Source organism: Mytilus californianus, unplaced genomic scaffold (genome assembly GCF_021869535.1).
Source record: "Mytilus californianus isolate M0D057914Y unplaced genomic scaffold, xbMytCali1.0.p SCAF_10, whole genome shotgun sequence".
In the NCBI taxonomy this organism is placed as follows: Eukaryota; Metazoa; Mollusca; class Bivalvia; order Mytilida; family Mytilidae; genus Mytilus; species Mytilus californianus.
Genome location: NW_026262582.1, coordinates 41,483,362 through 41,501,805, shown reverse-complemented (window position 1 = coordinate 41,501,805; position 18,444 = coordinate 41,483,362). Strand labels below are relative to the sequence as shown.

Here is an 18,444-nt window from a genome sequence, read left to right as displayed (position 1 = left end):
CAATGCAAAAGGTATTATTTGTTGTTGCCTATGGTATGTTAGGTAATTGAGTTGTATTCTATCTTAGTTGCATTCATATTTGTTACTTTTTAGCTTTTGTTAAACAGATATTGTGAGACAGATCCAATAAACATAAATTATATGTAAATATATATAAGGCCCTATGGTAGAATAAACGATTATTAAATCTAAGCCAATATAACTTTTTTAACAGTGTATCTGATGGGTAATCATAAGGTAGTTCCTAAATACTTGTTGCTACCTGTTTTTGATGTTTATCTTTTCTACTAGTATTTTAATCACTGCTATTTCCCCAAATTGCTAGTCATTGATAATTGATAAAATCACAATGATTAGAAGTTGTGAAAGGTTCATTAACTTTAGGATACTTAACATATATTCTCTTTTTGCAAAAATTATAGACCACCAGAACTTTGTTTAAAATTAAGTATGCTTACCGGAGAGAGTACTATGTATTCATTGCTTTTCGATGGCATAACCATGATATAATCTTTCGAGGCTAATAGATTTTTTCCTCTATTCACGATACTTGGTTCCCAAGATAAAAATGAATCCAAAGTTATTAAAACCTAATGATATATACCACATCATATTGATCTAGTTTTGTCTCAGTAAGACTGTAAAACTCATATTATGTTCTTTACACAAAGAAATACATCCTATGAATCAGGGTTTCTTTACTAAGAAGCAATCTCATAAACATTTTAGGCTAAAATCTTAAAATTTTGTATTAAAAGATACAACACTTTCAATGTTTTTGTTAGAAATAGAAACAAACAACTTTTCATTTAAATGATGACATGATGCAATGCCACATTATTTCATTCTGGTACATCCCATAAATTTGGTAAGGCCTAACTGCTTCAAATTAGCATCGTCAGAGCATAATTTTAACAGGTAAATATGCTTTCGGTGTGAAATTATGTTATTTTATAGTCCACAAATACCAGTAGACATGAGGCATTGAGATATAGCAACGCCTGATTTTTTGTTTGTTTGTTCAATAATTTAAGAAGCAGAGAAGCTCACTAGATATAATATTCATTTGGTTTATTTTCTTTTAAACTCGGTAGTAAGGAAGCTCAATACCCCCAGTCATGATGTCATGTTGGTTTGTCCTCCTGGTTTTCCTGAGGTATACTATGGATGCATCTTTATTTGTTGGATACCAATTTACGTGGATTTCATGGATTAAGGTGAACCACGAATTTAAATGTTCAATACAATTCAAAATTTCTACATGCAAATTGTGTAGGCAAACTTTGACAAAACCCCAAAATCAAATATTCACAAAGATACAATTTTTTTTTAATCCACGAAAATTGGTACCCATGAAACTAAATGAGTCTATAGTATGCATTGATATTTTATAGTGTGTCTTTCTATGTTGTGATGTTATACTATGGTTTCAGAAAAAGGGAGAAGGTTTGGTACCATTAAAACGTTTAATCCCGCTGCAAATGTTTGCACCTGTCCTAAGTCAGGAATCTGATGTACAGTAGTTGTCGTCTGTTTATGTAGTTCATACGTGTTTCTCGTTTCTCGTTTTTATATAGATTAGACCGTTGGTTTTCCCGTTTGAATGGTTTTACACTAGTAATTTTTGGGGCCCTTTATAGCTTGCTGTTCGGTGTGACCCAATGCTCCGTGTTGAAGGCCGTACCTTGACCTATAATGGTGTACTTTTATTAATTGTTACTTGGATGGAGAGTTGTCTCATTGGTACTCATACCACGTCTTCCTATATCTATTTTACCATCGTTGTCCCAAAAATACAAGTTATAGTGACATTCAAGTTTGTTGTCTTATCGGCACAAAAAGCAGCAAGAGGTTAAAAAAGAATTAAAAGGGGTTAATAGATAAACATGTAAAAATGTCAATCATCCACATGCAAGGCTTGGTCATATGTCAAACAAAATGCTGATTAAAAAATTGTAATATACAAATAAGGAGATGTGGTAAGATAACCAAAAGGACAACTATCTACCAGAGTTTAAGTGAAGTCGATGTTAGCAATTCTACATATCAAACATGCAATCACACACACACACAACACAAAATAATAAAGGACAGGATAGTATTGTCAACTTCAATACATCGTACTATAGACATTTAATGCATTTTCCAAAACAATACATAGCCATGCAGGATATTTATCTACAAAATCCACAGGGAAAATTGTTTAATTATTTAAATAATAGACACTTTTGAATTTTACAACGCTTTAGATTTATGTGAACTATTATTTTTTATACAAAAAAAAACAGAATATTAAAAAGAATTAATTTGTAAATCATGGAAATATTATCTTAAAGTTTAATTATGATATTTTTCCTGTACCTTTTTGTCTTGTCACATATCCCGTGGAAACAATTCTCAAACATTAATACCTGTATCTTAAGTATTCGAGAAGATTCGAATGAATATGACATGTGCAATGCATAAATGACACTACTTGAGAGATGGAATTAATTTGCATCTTAAAAAAATTATTGAAGACAGAATTATTATCATACACACAAAATAAAAATAACTATTTTGTTACTGAGACGTATATTCAATATCTAACTATGAAAAATTAATAAAAAATAAACCACTCTATTTCAATCATGAAAACTTATTTATATGTAAGTTATTGTTAGGGTTGGTAACAATTTACCTGTACGAGTAAAGTTTTGATGCGAGAAGTAATTCACACACCAGAATACTCAATAGCCAAATACATTACATCTAACCAGGTAGTCTAATTATTTTGGCCCCCACCCCACACTGTATATTCAATAGTACATGATATCACCCCTGGTTTAATGTGGGTTTCATGTTGCTCAGTCTTTAGTTTTCTATGTTGTGCTTTCTGTACTATTTATGTTATGTCGGTTTCCGTTTTTCGCCATGGAAAGTTTTCGACTTATGAGTTAGGATGTTCCTTTGGCATCTTTCTCCTTTTTTTATTAGACCCTTAAAATGGTCAATTTCTCATGATTGATGACCCTTGATCAATGGTCACAATTTGTTAGTGGTCATACCAGATGGTGGACATTTATTAAAGTTTATCCCGCGTTGAACTATGCAAGATACTCAATTGACATCCAAGAAAAATTTCTCGCAGAGGTACGCAGTAAGGTCCAAATACTCCACACATATAATATTGTGTCTGCAGTACAAAGAAATATGTCTGCGGAATTGTCCGAATGCTCAGAGGACACAAATGTTCATAAAAGTCCATAGAAAATCAGAAAAAAAACTTAACCAAGAGTACAAACAAGATCGATTTTATGTGATTTTTTTAGACCCAAAAAATTCCAGTTGCTGAAAAAATAAAATTACAAAAATACCAAACCCCAAGGGAAATTCAAAACGGAAAGACCTTTATAAAATGGCAAAATCAAAAGCTCAAACACATCAAACGAATGGAAAGCAACTGTCATATTCCTGACTTGGTATAGACATTTCCTAATGCAGAAAATGATGGATTAAACCTGGTTTTATAGCTAGCTAAAGCTCTTACTTGTATGCAGTAGAATATAATTCCATTATATTGACAACAATGCGTGAGCATAACAAACAGACATAATAGGTAAAAATGTCAAAAATACTGCGATTTATTCTAAGTTGTAACGGCGCTGTTATTTTCATACTAATCTTTTCTTGTATTTAAAAATCTTATATACACCCTTTATTTTACCCTTAGTCTTTATTAAAAAAAACCTTTAAGATCAATCTGCATTTTAAATTCAACGTTATGCTTCACATAAATATGTTCTTAGTTGCAAGTAATATTCTTAGATTTTCAGGCCATATCTATTCATAAGATAAATTGACTTTTGTAAAGTAAACGCCTGTACGTAAAAGATTACAAATAAAACCAAATGAATCACAAAAACAAATGCACCTTGACCCTATCAGTTCATCTGCTTCACTAACCAGAACTTTACTATTCTGTCCATCCTTTGATATCACTATTATTCTATCTGAATTCCAGTCTGCTACAATAACGTTACCATAAGTATCTGTACAAAGTCCCTTTGGTCCTGATAAATCCTGTTGATATTGCCAGATATGTTTACCTGATCCATCAATACAGCTAACTGCTTTGCCACGATAGTCAGTATAGATAACTGCGTCATTACAGTTAACAAGATGAAACAGTTGTGATTTATTTTTAACTTCAAAGGACCTCAGTGTATTTCCTTCCAAGTCTATAGTACGGATTTCATTTTTACCCAAACCTACAACAAGATCATTATTGAAGAAAAGTAAACCCCAACATTGTTTGTCTAATGTGAGAACTTTTGTTATGGTTTCATTCTCTATATTGATCATCTTGATGACTTTCAGAAGAGGATAGGTAATAGCAATAGCGGCCTGTTTAATCTCTGTGACACTCCAGGCTCCATCAGCTATTGGTAGCTGTTTCTGAAGTTTGGCATCTGAAGTAAGTATATTAACTTTACCATGAGGTTCCACTACTATAACTCTTCCATCTGTAAGAAAAATCATGTCACTTATGCTGGCAATATTACTTAAGTTGGTATGTAACTTTGTTTCAATATTCATTGTCATGTTGTTTATGTTTGGTTGTTTATTTTGTTCTTGTGTGTCTACTTGGGCTTCCTTGTTTACGCTTGTTTCTTTCCTCAGAGTTGTTTTAGTTTCATCAACCTCCACTTCTCCTAAGGAAATTATTAATTTCACTTTGCTTAGTATCTGATCGATCTCATTATTTGGCTTAAGTAACATGTCAACCTCTCTAACCGTCTCATTTTGTTCTTCGATGTATAGTTGATATTGATGTACTTGTTGTTCAATCTGATGTACTCCTAGAAACGATTGGAGTTTTGATGCATGTACATTACTTGTACGTAAATTATTTTTCAGTTCTTTTAAACTTTTCTCTTTTTCTTCAATTTCCGTAATGAAACCTGTTAATTTTGATTTCTCCTGGCTCCATACAGTATCAGCTTCTTTGAGTATTTTTGTCTCTAAGTGTTCCAAATGTTTATTGATTTCCTTTCGAATTTTTCTGACTGATTTTTTGATACTTTGGTGTTGTCGTTCTCCTCTTTGTATGTTTTCTGATTTGTTGTGAGCCATTTTATTCAAAAAATGTAAGATGGAGTTTATGTCTTTTTCTATTGACTTTTTGGATTCTTCAATCTTGGTTGTCTCCACTACACTTGCTAATTTTTTTATCCCAGTACATTTTGAATGGCTCGAAGAAATGCATTCATCACAGCAAGGCTTTAGATGACTTGGACAATACGACTTGATCTGTTGACTATGTGCGTCACATTCGGTTTGAATATCAACGGTATTTTGATCATGAGTTATTAAACTAACTCTTTCATGATGGCATGAACACGTAGCGCATAATCCTTCATCACAGTTGTAACACCAGATATCAGCTTTAGTGTTCACTTGATCTTTTTGACAACGTCCGCTTACTACATTTTTACTTGATGCCATTACCTAAACAAATACATAATTTTTTTCAGTGTCTTAAGATATTTCATTGTTTTATTCCTTAAGACATATGGTGTTTGTTGCAAAGCTTTGCTGATCTCTTTTTCAATTTATTCACTATATCTAGAGTACCACATCTTCCTATATCTAGTTTAGTGCGTGACATTTGTTTATTGTTAATGACAGTAAGTTGAAAATTACAAATAATATTATTTTGTTTGTGTTGTTGGGATTCTATCTCTGATGTTATAAATATTAACCTCATCTTTTTATATAAAACATAAGCTGTTTTGCTTGCATGACATTGTCAACTACAAACGAACTTACAATTATCTTATATTTTGAGATTGCACAACGTGCTTTGAGGTGCACTGACTGATATTTTAGTCTAGGAAAACATGATTTACTAATATTTGTTTTGCCAATAATTCATTTTATTATGTTATTACACACTTTTAACACAAGTTGTTTCCCTTTGCCAATTGTAGACTTACAGGCATTCAATCCTTTTTTTTTTATTAATATCAATAGTTTTTAGCTGCAAAGATTATATGAAAATTAATAGATTTGAAACAAATTTGGGAGACAATACCTTGCACCTACACGTCAAGAATATCATATCTCAATGCTATGATATGCTATAGTATTCTATACTATTCCACAAGGCAAAATCTAAAACACGCTGATGTGAGCTAATTACATGGGAAATTTTGAACAATTTCTTGACTTAAATGTTTTTTCTTGATCACAGCTGTCTGCTTCTATCGCTCTTAATTACCTGCAAGCTTAATGTATTATTTGTTATTTCTTTGTTTCCCCTTAAAAATGTCGATGAATATTCATTACCCATATGATCGTTCAGTTTATTAACAATGTTTTTAGTCAAATTATTCCTACAGATTTTCTGCAATAAAGACCACTTCTTTGTTAGAAAAGATATTTGGTTAAACAATTATTTCATTTGAAAACATTTGGTGCACAAATAGACAATCTGAACAGACGTTCTTCATAAACTGATCGTGTTATTTGTTACCGTGTTTGGCTACCCTATCACAAGTCTATTAATATAGAGGAGGATGATTCCTATATTCAAACTACTATTCCTTTAATAGTTATCAAAGGTACCAGGCTTATAATTTTGATACGCCGGACGCGCGTTTCGTCTACATAAGACTCATCAGTGACGCTCAGATCAAAATAGTTAAAAAGCCAAACAAGTATAACGTTGAAGAGCATTGAGGACCCAAAATTCCAAAAAGATGTGCCAAATACGGCTACGGTAATCTATGCCTGGGATAAAAAAAATCCTTAGTATTTCGAATAATTTTTTACTTTGCAAACAGTTAATTTATAAAAAAGAATGACCATATAATTGATATTCATGTCAACACCGAAGTGCTGACTACTGTGCTGATGATACCCTCGGGGACGAAACTTGCCTGACATTATTTCATTAGAAAACACTTCATGCATCATATACAATATAGGAAAATATAGGTGACTGCTTCACGTCCTATGGTGAATACTACACTTATATTTGGAGCAATAACATAAAACATGTAATATGATATTAAGATACCTGCATTATATAGATCCACGCACGACATTGATTTTCTAACGTGCTTATTGATAAGCTGATTCGTTATTACTTGTTTTCATTATGGCTATTAACCAAAACGTTTTATTTTTAATTCATAATTGTCGAAAAGATTCTCTACAGAGAACACATAAGAAAATTAGTCTATTCCGAATGCAGATAGTTTTTTTTTTTTGCCATTTTCTAAAAATATCTTAACTGTTGAAGGAATTTGTTTTAAAAAGTCATTCTTTTTTAAACATTGGTGCACAAACATCAAATGTGACAAAAATTAACCACTATTCCCCTAAATTGATTTACGTTCACTTTAAACACATGTTTCCCTTTGCACTGAACCCTGCATTACACATATAATTGTTTTAGCAATAAAACGGATAAGCCTCAAAAGAACCTTTAAATTCCCATTTCTCTCCTTGAGAAAGGTAAATATTTTTGTATCCAAGTTACATTTGACAACACTTACTAAAGGATTTTCTATATTTACAAAATGTAAGCTATAGAAAAGCCATCAATACGATACTTCTTTAAATCATCTAATCTTTAAATTTATCTTGTTTGCATCGTGAAAGGCAAACAGTTACGTATCTAAGTAATTCATAACAATTCATTAAGGATTTTCCCCTTTTTCAAAGCATAAACTATAGAAGATGGATCGATACCCTTTTTAATCGCATTATCTTTAACGTCTCATTTATTTTTCGTGGGAGATATTAACATTTACGCATCTAAGATAATTTTGACAACACTTCATAAAGAATTTTACAATTTTACAAAATATCAACTATAGCAGAATTCAAAATGACAAATAGGGATCAATACTTTTTTATATCACCATATCTTTAATGTTTCATTTCTTTTCTTGGGAGACATGCACATTTACGCATCTAAGTTAATTTTGACCACACTTCATAAAGGATTTTACAATTTTACAAAATATCAACTATAGCAAAAAGTAAAATAACAAAAATACCGAACTCCAATGAAAATTCAAAACGGAAAGTTTTTATCAAAGTAATGGGATCGATACCCTCTTTAATCACCTTATCTATAAATTATCTTCCTGTCTTTAGGAGAGACACATATTCACGTATCTAAGTTATTTGATAACACTTCGTAAAGGATTTTCCAGTTTTCCAAAATGTGAACTATAGCCAAGCGATCGACACTCTTTAATCTCCTCATCTGTAATTTCAAACTTTAATTTCAGACATTCTTAAATTCTGTGTGCAATTCAGACAGAAACTAATTTTTAACAAAAGAAGATTTTCAGGTGAACAGTGTATATAATTGAAGAACTCATATTCCTCCGTTTCCATGGAGGAAATATGCTATTTTTTTTTATCTTTGAACGTCACCAATGATATAATGAAAAGCCAATGGAAATATCGTGTTGCTAGATTGCAGCCGATCACATTAAGTCATTTTTTGTATCACTTATTCATATCAAACTCCGTGCATTGAGATGCTAGAAATATCTCTTCATGCAAGAAATAGATAACAGACCACAAACATAAGAAATTATTTATCATAATATTATATTGCCAGAGAGTATATTATGGTATTGGTTGCAAAAATTTGATATTTTTCATTTAAATGCAATATTTTTTTATTTAAATGGTATATTTTTTCATTTAAAATGCAAAATTTTTTATTCAAATGGTATAATTTGTCATTCAAATGCAATATTTTTTAATCAATTGGTATACTTGTCATCTTAATGCAATATTTTTTATTCAATTGGGATATTTGTCGTTTTAACTTTAATTTGCAGTCTTTAGTTTTCTGCGTAGTGTTTATTAGACTGTTGCCTGTCTTTCCATCGTTTTGTTTTGTGATGATAGTGTCTGGGTTTTTTTCCTTCTTATGATTTTTGATTGTCTCTTTGTATTTATTCAAAACGTCACTACAGACATGAGCATATCAAACGAGTTGGGAATATACCGCAAAAAAGGATTACGGAACATCACCGTCTAAAAGGGGACATAAACGATAAGGAACGAAAATCGTATCGTATGTAATCAATTTTTGTAAAGTGTTTTCCGTGTGATACTACAATATTCAAATCTTAAAAAAGAACTAAAGTGTTGTTTTTACTTTTTATTGCTGTTTATATTAGATTTCTTTAAGGTGATCAGTTCCCTTTGGCAAATTTTCCCGGTATGCTTACAGAATTAAAATTTTGTTAAGAAATGCTAGACTGTACACAATCAGATTGATTGATTGATACCGCCTCGGAAAGCAGCTAAGAATGAAGCATTATGGTGTATTATATTGCTAATTTTTTTCTTTAAAGAAAAAGAATATATACCATGATATACATTGTGATTCCTATGTCCAAATTTAAATTCAGAATTAAGTCCCCTTCTCTTTCATTTGTTTTTCTTTCTCTTTTTTGTAAAGCAACTTATGATTTTTATATTGACCTAGTGCCATCCTAAAACTTTTTAAATGAATCCTAAACAAAAATTCGGGTTCTTTTATGCTTTAACACAAATTTGTATGTTCATGCTTTTATTTGCAAATTTCTAAAGAACTGCAAAAAAGAGTCTGCAGATACAAACGAGACAATAAAAAATCATGAGAAGGAAAAAAACCAAGACACTACCATAACAAAACAAAACGATGGAAAGTTGGGCAACAGTCTAAAAAACACTACGCAGAAAACTAAAGACTGAGTAACACGAATGACCTAATATACCATTGGTCACTTTTAAGAAAATCTTTCATTATTGACGATTGCTTCTGATGGATGAAAAGGGCTCTTCTTCCAATGAATATTTCTTCCTGTTGGTTACTGAATTTTGCATAACATGAGCAACATTGCGGGTTCCACTAGTGGAACAAGATATTCCTAACCTTCCAGAGAACCTTAGTTCACGCCTAGATTTTATTTGAGGGGAGACGTTTTAGTTTTGCTTTAGTTTTCTGTATTATCTTTTGTGGTATTCAATGTATTTGTCATAAGAAAATGGTTTTATTTCAAATTGTTAACATATAGAGTAGGAGACTAAACGTGTTCCGATATTTTGTTTTGGTTTTGTCTTATGTATAGATATAGCGAGGAAGATTTACCAAGTTTATGCTTCATTATAACGGGTTATGACTCTACAACGGATTTAAACTGTCACTAATTGAAGTGGGAAAATCCCAAAACCGTACGTACAACGTCCGTTTTGAACTGCTTATCATTCCAGTGCACATGTTTCGCCAGTTTTAGTTTAGGTTCGTGTTGCTCAGTTATGTAGTGGTCTGTGATGTTTTTTGTGGTCCGTTGTTTTTCTTTTCGTCTCTTTTGTTTTCCTTGTCATTTTTTGTCGTTTTTTTTTTTTTTTTTTTTTTTTTTCTTCTATTATAAGTTTAGTTTGATTAGAATAACAAACTTTGTATTTTCATTCTCCAAATATTGAGTCATGAATTTTATATGTTGAAGTAATACGATGAACTTTGAAAAAAAAAAGTACAAGAGTTTCAAGATAACATATAAAATCCAGAATCGACCAATCACAAATGTTGTTGCAAATTTGACCTTGTGACGTCAAACAATTTCCCATAATGCAATTATTGCATATAAATAAAAAAAAACTACTAAACATTGCAAATTAAAGTTAAAACGACAAATATACCAATTGAATAAAAAATATTGCATTAAAATGACAAGTTATACCAATTGAATAAAAAATATTACATTTGAATGACATATTATACCATTTGAATAAAAAATATTGCATTTAAATGAAAAAATAAACCATTTAAATAAAAAAATATTGCATTTAAATGAAGGAATATACTAATTAAATAAAAAATATTGCATTTAAATGAGAATTATCAAATTTTTGCAACAAATACCATGCCATAAGGGAGAGAGCTGCAATTTAGTATTTAAATAGGTCAATCTTTTATCTTTCTGTTGATTTTTTGTCAGTTGAATTTATGCCTAGGCTTCTTCAAGATCCAAAAGAACTTTTATCAGACTACTGAAATCGGATGTTTCGTGAAAATATTTCTTTAGTTTTTAAATGTTACATGTATGTCGTTACGCCATACTGTAATTTGAATATTCACAAGTGTATTAGATGCACACAAAAATATGTACATTGAAATTACACGTGTAAATGGGCCAAAGAAAGAGTTGTCCACAATCCAAATGTGCCAAATTCTCCATTTTTACCTTCTGTATTAAATTTATTTTGTTTAATTTCAATGGGTATACAGTCTTAATATTTAATAAACACGTTTTCAGGCTTTCAAATATGACTAGATATTGACTATTGTTTTAATATTCAGTGTCAGACTACTGTATTTGACCAATGGGATTTTGCACTATTATGGCGTCGTACCAATGGTGATTATGACTAATAGGGGTAGGCATTTTGGTGCTGCCCTTACATTTTGCACTGTATGTGACCCATGATAAGAGCAAACTAGTTAGCCCACAGAAGATTTAATATTATTAGAATTAGATAGAGTACAATAATTAGTATTCTAACTTTATAATTCGTAGGTCAAACGAATCAAATATTGTTACAGACTATTTATCTCTTTTACTTGATTACCAGAATAAAAAGATAAAACATTTCTTCTAAATTGCAGACTGTTCTTTAATTCTAAAATGTCTGATTCTGCATTTTTACATGATCAAATTTGAATAGAGGAGAATAATCTATTAAATATATATATACCTCGATCTTTATATACTAGAAAGTCACATCAGCTGAATGTATGGCAAGAATATTTTCCTTCACTTTTCTTTATAAAATGTTTGTCTACCATTTTAAACGATATAATGGTTTTACCTGATCTAGGCTTAGCATTTAAATTTAAATAACATTCGTGAATTATACCTGCCCCAGATAGATAACCATTAATAATATATCTTAGTTTGTACAGTGATTTAAATCTGTGAACAAAAAAGTCTACATTTATGTGAATATGGTAGAGTTGATTTTGTTGAATGATAGATTTACATTGAGCTCTTGCTGTAAGACCTCTTCATCATCTCTTCATTTGAACTTTTGTGGATACATGTCTCATTGGCAATCATACCTCATCTTCTTATTTTTATATTAATATTAACAAACATTAAACTTTGCATTCGAGAAACGGAAATACATGCATGTAGCGCAATGGGTTCTCCCTTAGAAAAAAAGATAAAAAAGGCGACAAAAACCCAACTTCTTAGGTTGATCAGTTAATCAACAAATTGACCAGTTAAGTTTATAGATACTACATCTACTTTATAATAATCAAACATAAAAATGGATAAAACGAAATGCCAAAATTACTGCCCAGTATAGTAGACCAGTTGAATTTATAAATTTGAAAACAAATTCTCCCCATGGATGCATGTTTTGTACTTCGCTTCCAAAGGATGTTGAGGGGAAAGGGGTATATTGGTTTACCTCTGACCATCCTTCCCATGAAATTTTCATCTCATTTTACTGAGAATCTCAAAATCAGAGCTTCCTGTAATTTTGTGTAAAGCTACATGTGAGCATGCTGTGCCTAGTGATGCGTTTCACGTTCATCCCACATCCCTCATACCTCTTCAAATTCCTGCTAATACTAAATCTGTATACAGTATAACACAAATGGCCATGTATGAAGTTTTTTGTTTTTTATGATCTATGAGTTTGACTGTCCCTCTGGTATCTTTCGTCCCTCTTTTTTGTAGTATTTTTCTATGGAACTCCAAATTAGATTAGCCTGAATTTGGTATCTAGCTATCCAGTGTGATGTGTTTTTACATCATTTGCTCATTCATCAGTTCTGTCGACAGGATACTTATAGAGACTGTTTCATTATTGAGCAATATGTAATTATACTTCCTGTTATTTGCTGGTCCCAGTTTAGTTGCTATGTTGTTGTTGTTTACAAACTTAAAAAGATAAAATGAAAATGTAACGATATCTTTTCACATCAATTAATTATGCGTGTATTATGCCTGCCTCCAATAGAATATTGCGGGCATGTCTAAAATGTAGTCTTAAAAAGCCTGATACAGTTACAAACAGAGAAAATCTAAGAGAACCAAAAAAGCTCATAATGTCAAAATGTACCTACTATTCTTTAAGACCACTTTTACACCAATCTTTATATTAGTTGTTGCCAATTACAACTTTATGTGTTTTACCAATCATCTTGAGAACTGAGACTGCAATACAAGATTTACGAATGAATCAAGACTGAGATCGTCAATTGACTCTGTTTAGGAGGGAAAAAAACCTTGTTGTTTCATACCTTGTAGATAGACGCCTTATGTTTCAAAAGAGCTAGGGACGAAAGATACCAGAGGGACAGTCAAACTCATAGATCGAAAACAAACTGACAACGCCATGGCCAAAAATAAAAAGACAAACAGACAAATAATAGTACAGATGACACAACATAGAAAACTAAAGACTAAGCAACACGAACCCCACCAAAAACTGGGGGTGATCTCAGGTGCTCCGGCAGAGTAAGCAGATCCTGCTCCACATGTGGCACCCGTCGTGTTGCTTATGTTATTACAAATCCGGTAAATAGTCTAATTCGGTAAGTCACATTCGTGAAAAGGGAAGGATATTGTAGTTACGACATAAGGAACATATCCGATATCATCTGTGAAACGTTTATTCCATAACGGTCAACCAACTATGTCCTTCTGTTATGGTCTGTTTGGTCCGTTTTGCGCATACTATAAGCAATAGGTCAACTATATGTGGTGTCTAGAATGATTGTAAGGGTACATGTCAGTCTGGTAAGTTTTATCTGACCTTGACCTCATTTCCATGGTTCATTGGTCATATATTAAAAATATATTTACCTGGATACTTATTTAACAAAAGTCGTATAAGTTATAAGTATGGCAAAAATCTGTTTCCTTCGCGTTTTTTTCTAAAATCTCGGTCTACCATTTTTTATGATTTTGAATAAGATAATAATTTTACTTGAAAAAGGTAACAACATAAAAATGTCAATGACATTTGACATGTTTGAGAATTATAGCTGTGCCAGCTAGATAACTAGAACAGATAATATAGTAATAATTGATAGTTATTTTCTTTTGTACAATGATTATTTTGGCGGATTAAGGAAAATCGCGAAATAAATTCCGCTTTATGTATACGTCCGATAGTTTCTAATAGGGAAAACGGTACTATTTATTCTGCCATAGGCGACAATACTAACATTTTCTAAATTTACCACTTTTTATAATAAAAACCTGGATAAAACAGTTATGTGTGGTGTTAGAACTTTATTATTCTATTTTAAAAATTGAAGCCAAATAGTATCATGACCAATTTCCAACGGAGCTTGTTTATGTTATCCATGCCCACCGTCATTTTACACCAAATTTATGAAATTTTGGAAGCCTTTTCGAATAGTTCTCTAGAAAATATTTCAATAGGTTTTAAAATTTATATTGTAAATATACACACTGCAGTTATTCATAGATAAATAAAAAAATATATTGTACCTTTACATCCAATCACAGCGCTCCTAATTTGACTTCCTTCACCTGCCTTGGGTACACAAAAGGCCAACCTAATGCTGGGAAAATGTAATAGTACCGTTTTCCCTATACTGTGACATTAAGATATAAAGAATTCTTATGACACCATTAATGCAATACTGGGTTATTGTGAAAACCTTGGCTATAATAAATACTTGTATGTCCCCATTACTTAAAGAAACATGGATCATTTTATGTCCCCACCCCTACATGCTGGTTTACCTCTTTCTCTACTTCTTTCATAAAGGCTTAATAAACAACCTGTATTCAATCATATCTTATCTTTTAAAAAACAATATAAACAGTTCCATTTAAATAGATAAAAATGACAATTCCATTCAATTTGTATTCATTTTATCCAAAATTTACAACATAAGTACAAATTTAAGATTTTTCATACTAATCTCCATTCCATGCTTTAGTATATGCCATATTGTGGTTCAAAATTTCAGAGCTTGTTATAAAATCCATTATTCTGTCTTGAGATGATAAAAACAAAGATATTAGACACTTAAAACATTAAATATGCAAAATACTTAGCTGTAAAGTTGCCTTTGTTGCCTATATTAATCTATGAAAAAGTAGAATTATGTCCCTTGGGAGTATTGATTTCCAACAAAAGTCCTTTCAAACAGAAGAAAGTGAAAAATAATATATGCCTGATATAATAAAAGATAGAAACTACAAAATGAAGCACTATTGAAATATTTGCTGCATGAATTGCCAAGACTGTGAACAATTCGTTACACAGGATAGCATAAATTCTATCTAAATTTAGCCTCAAGTGGGCCTCTTTTTTTCTTAAATGGACAATTTCAACACTGAAAATGCTTCTAGTATTTCCAAATATTGCCTAACCCCATAAACAGTACAAACTTAACCCAACAATGTGCCATTTTAATAGATTATGTCTAGAGAAATACCCAAGTGATACATTTAGGGAATTACACAGCAAAAGAGGCAAATATTTCAGTTAAAAATATTTGTCACGACTTGAATTCTGGTGTTTTCAATTGAATTAATCATTGCGAAAGGTGAAAACAACTACGAAAGAACTATAGTTTGGTGCATTTTATACAATATAGTTAATATTGAAATCCTAGAATAAAGTTTTATATCAGTACCCATCAATTTGACTTATTATTATGACTCAGCACTTTTCTCAACACAGTATTGTTCTCAGTTAAAAAATTCTATTCTTTGTGATAAAAATCAAATGTACTTATCAAATGCTTCAAAATAGTAAGATATGACTGAAGTCTGATTGATTTTGATTTCCCTTGCTATCTTGAGTATAGGGAACACGGTACTATTTATTCTGCCATAGGCGACAATACTAACATTTTCTAAATTTACCACTTTTTATGATAAAAACCTGGATAAAACAGTTATGTGTGGTGTTAGAACTTTATTATTCTATTTTAAAAATTGAAGCCAAATAGTATCATGACCAATTTCCAACGGAGCTTGTTTATGTAATCCATGCCCACCGTCATTTTACACCAAATTTATGAAATTTTGGAAGCCTTTTCTAATAATTCTCTAGAAAATATTTCAATAGGTTTTAAAATTTATATTGTAAATATACACACTGCAGTTATTCATAGATAAATAAAAAAATATCTTGTACCCTTACATCCAATCACAGCGCTCCTAATTTGAGTTCCTTCACCTGCCTTGGGTACACAAAAGGCCAACCTAATGCTGGGAAAATGTAATAGTACCGTTTTCCCTAATAGCTGAGGCGTTTTGTAAGCGATGTACTGTTTCATGTCGGCGGGTCAATAACTGAGTATGTTAGTTTTAACAACATAAATGTCATAGGGCATTCATTATACATAGTATTTCATTAACTTTATAAAATGGCTGTCAGGTGTTAATTAGTTATCAGTGTCAAATTATATAAGGGTTGCAAGTCAGTCTTGGCTATTTTATAACCTAATTAGTGCATCAAAGGTCCGGTCAATTTCTTAACTAATCAACCGTTAAATTTACAGAAAAATTTGTACACCTGTGACAAATATCAAGGTTACAATCGGCTGCCTAAACTATTTGTATGAAGCTTTATATTTCAGAAGTAAAAAGACCTTGATGATTCATAACTTGTAAATAGATTTTACAAAGTTTCCTCTGTTATATGTCCATTGTACGTGACTTCATATTTATTGTTCAGTGACTGCTTAAAAGAACTATACAGTCTTTTGTCAATTATGAATATCACTTGTTATGCGTTATATGATAATAATATCTGATTTATATAATCCTTGCAAGGTATACATATCCGTCAGACAAGGTTCACATGACCTCGACTTCATGTCATGGATCAGTTTGCAAGGTGAAAGTTGACGTGATAAGTTCCATTTCTCAGATACTATAAGCAGAAGTTCAACTATATTTGATGAATGGAACGATTGTAAGGTGTGCATGTCCGCTTGGCACGTATCATGGGAACAGGACCTAATTTTCATAGTTCATTCGTAAATGTTAAGTTTCCGTAATTTGGTCCTTATCTTTGGTTCTATATTCAAAAAGTCAACTGTATTTGGTATTAAGAATGATTGTAAGTTGTACATATCTGTTTTGCAGGGTTCATCTGACCTGATCTCATTTTCATATTTCATTGGTCAAATGTTGAATTTGTTTCTCAGATATAAGCATTAGGCAAACTATACTTTGTGAATGAAATGATTGAAAATTGTTCATGCCTTTTTAACAGGTATCACTTAACCCTCATCTCATTTTCATGGCGCATTGGTCAATGTCAAGTTCTCAGGGTTATGTCTGGATATAAAAGCGATAGGATATCTATTTTTGGTGTATGGAATTATTGTAAAGTATACATGTTGGTTTGTCAGGGTTCATCTTACCTAGTCTGATTTACATGGAATATAGCTAAGTTTATGTGGTATTTGCAGGAAAACACCTTTAAGGCTTTAAAGATAAAATATATCATGATGAGTAAAGCAGGAGAGACATTTCAGCGGGTAAACTCGTGAGTGCTCTACTATAACACATGTTAAATTGTTTTCTTTTTTTGTTGCATAAGTCATAATTTATGTGTTGTACATAAGTATTCAAAGACTTTTAAAAATATTACCAGTTAATTTTCTTAGTTTGAATGTCTCACGATAGCATTATCAATATAAAGTCCTTCCATTATAAAGCTGTCCTGGTTGCATAAAAGAGTAACCTCATAATGGAGATGGCCTCTCCAGTGAGATATTAATTATACATAAATATAACTGCATTGATATGTAAACATGTATGTATGTGTTTACAGTATTGTAGTCCCTGTAAAACTAATGTCACCTTGCACATTTTCCATCACTTCGCATCCATTGTAGTTAACTTAAAAAACATTTTCTTGACTGAAACCACTGGGTCAATCTGATTAAATTAATGACGATTATTCTTAAGGTCTTTACATTAAAAGATTTGTCAATAAGCTCACCTCCTATAAAATGAGCTGCGTCGGATAGAAATCGACCTTATGCAAGTGTGCGTTAACATGTGCATGTATAGACTTTGATTGATTTTTGAACATTCAGATACGAAATAAAAGAGGAGTTTTGGTCTGTTTTGTAGGAGTTCTTATAACAACCCAATTTTCAAACAGTACTACTTTCCGAAGAGATATTTTCAACCCTAAATAGGTTAACAGATGTATTGATATTCATTTGCATAAGGTCGATTTCTATCCGACGCAGCTCAAATATAGCTGTTATGACTAAAACGAGAAGGTAAGAAAGGCAAGTAGTCAATGATTATCTCGATATGCTAACAGAAACAGAAAATCGGTAAAAATGCTCAGAATATCAAGATAAACCTACCATTCATTTTGACAAAAAATATTGAAAAACTTATTTTATAA

At 31.4% G+C, this 18,444-nt stretch overlaps 1 protein-coding gene across 1 annotated transcript; it reads right to left on the bottom strand.

The window, feature by feature from the left end:
• Positions 1-3,599: 3,599 nt before the first annotated feature.
• On the bottom strand, positions 3,600-5,470 carry LOC127718125 (uncharacterized). The gene has a single exon (XM_052224081.1). It carries the CDS (start codon positions 5,113-5,115, stop codon positions 3,823-3,825), a length of 1,293 nt encoding a protein of 430 aa, XP_052080041.1. The 5' UTR covers positions 5,116-5,470; the 3' UTR covers positions 3,600-3,822.
• Between the last annotated feature and the right edge of the window lie 12,974 nt (positions 5,471-18,444).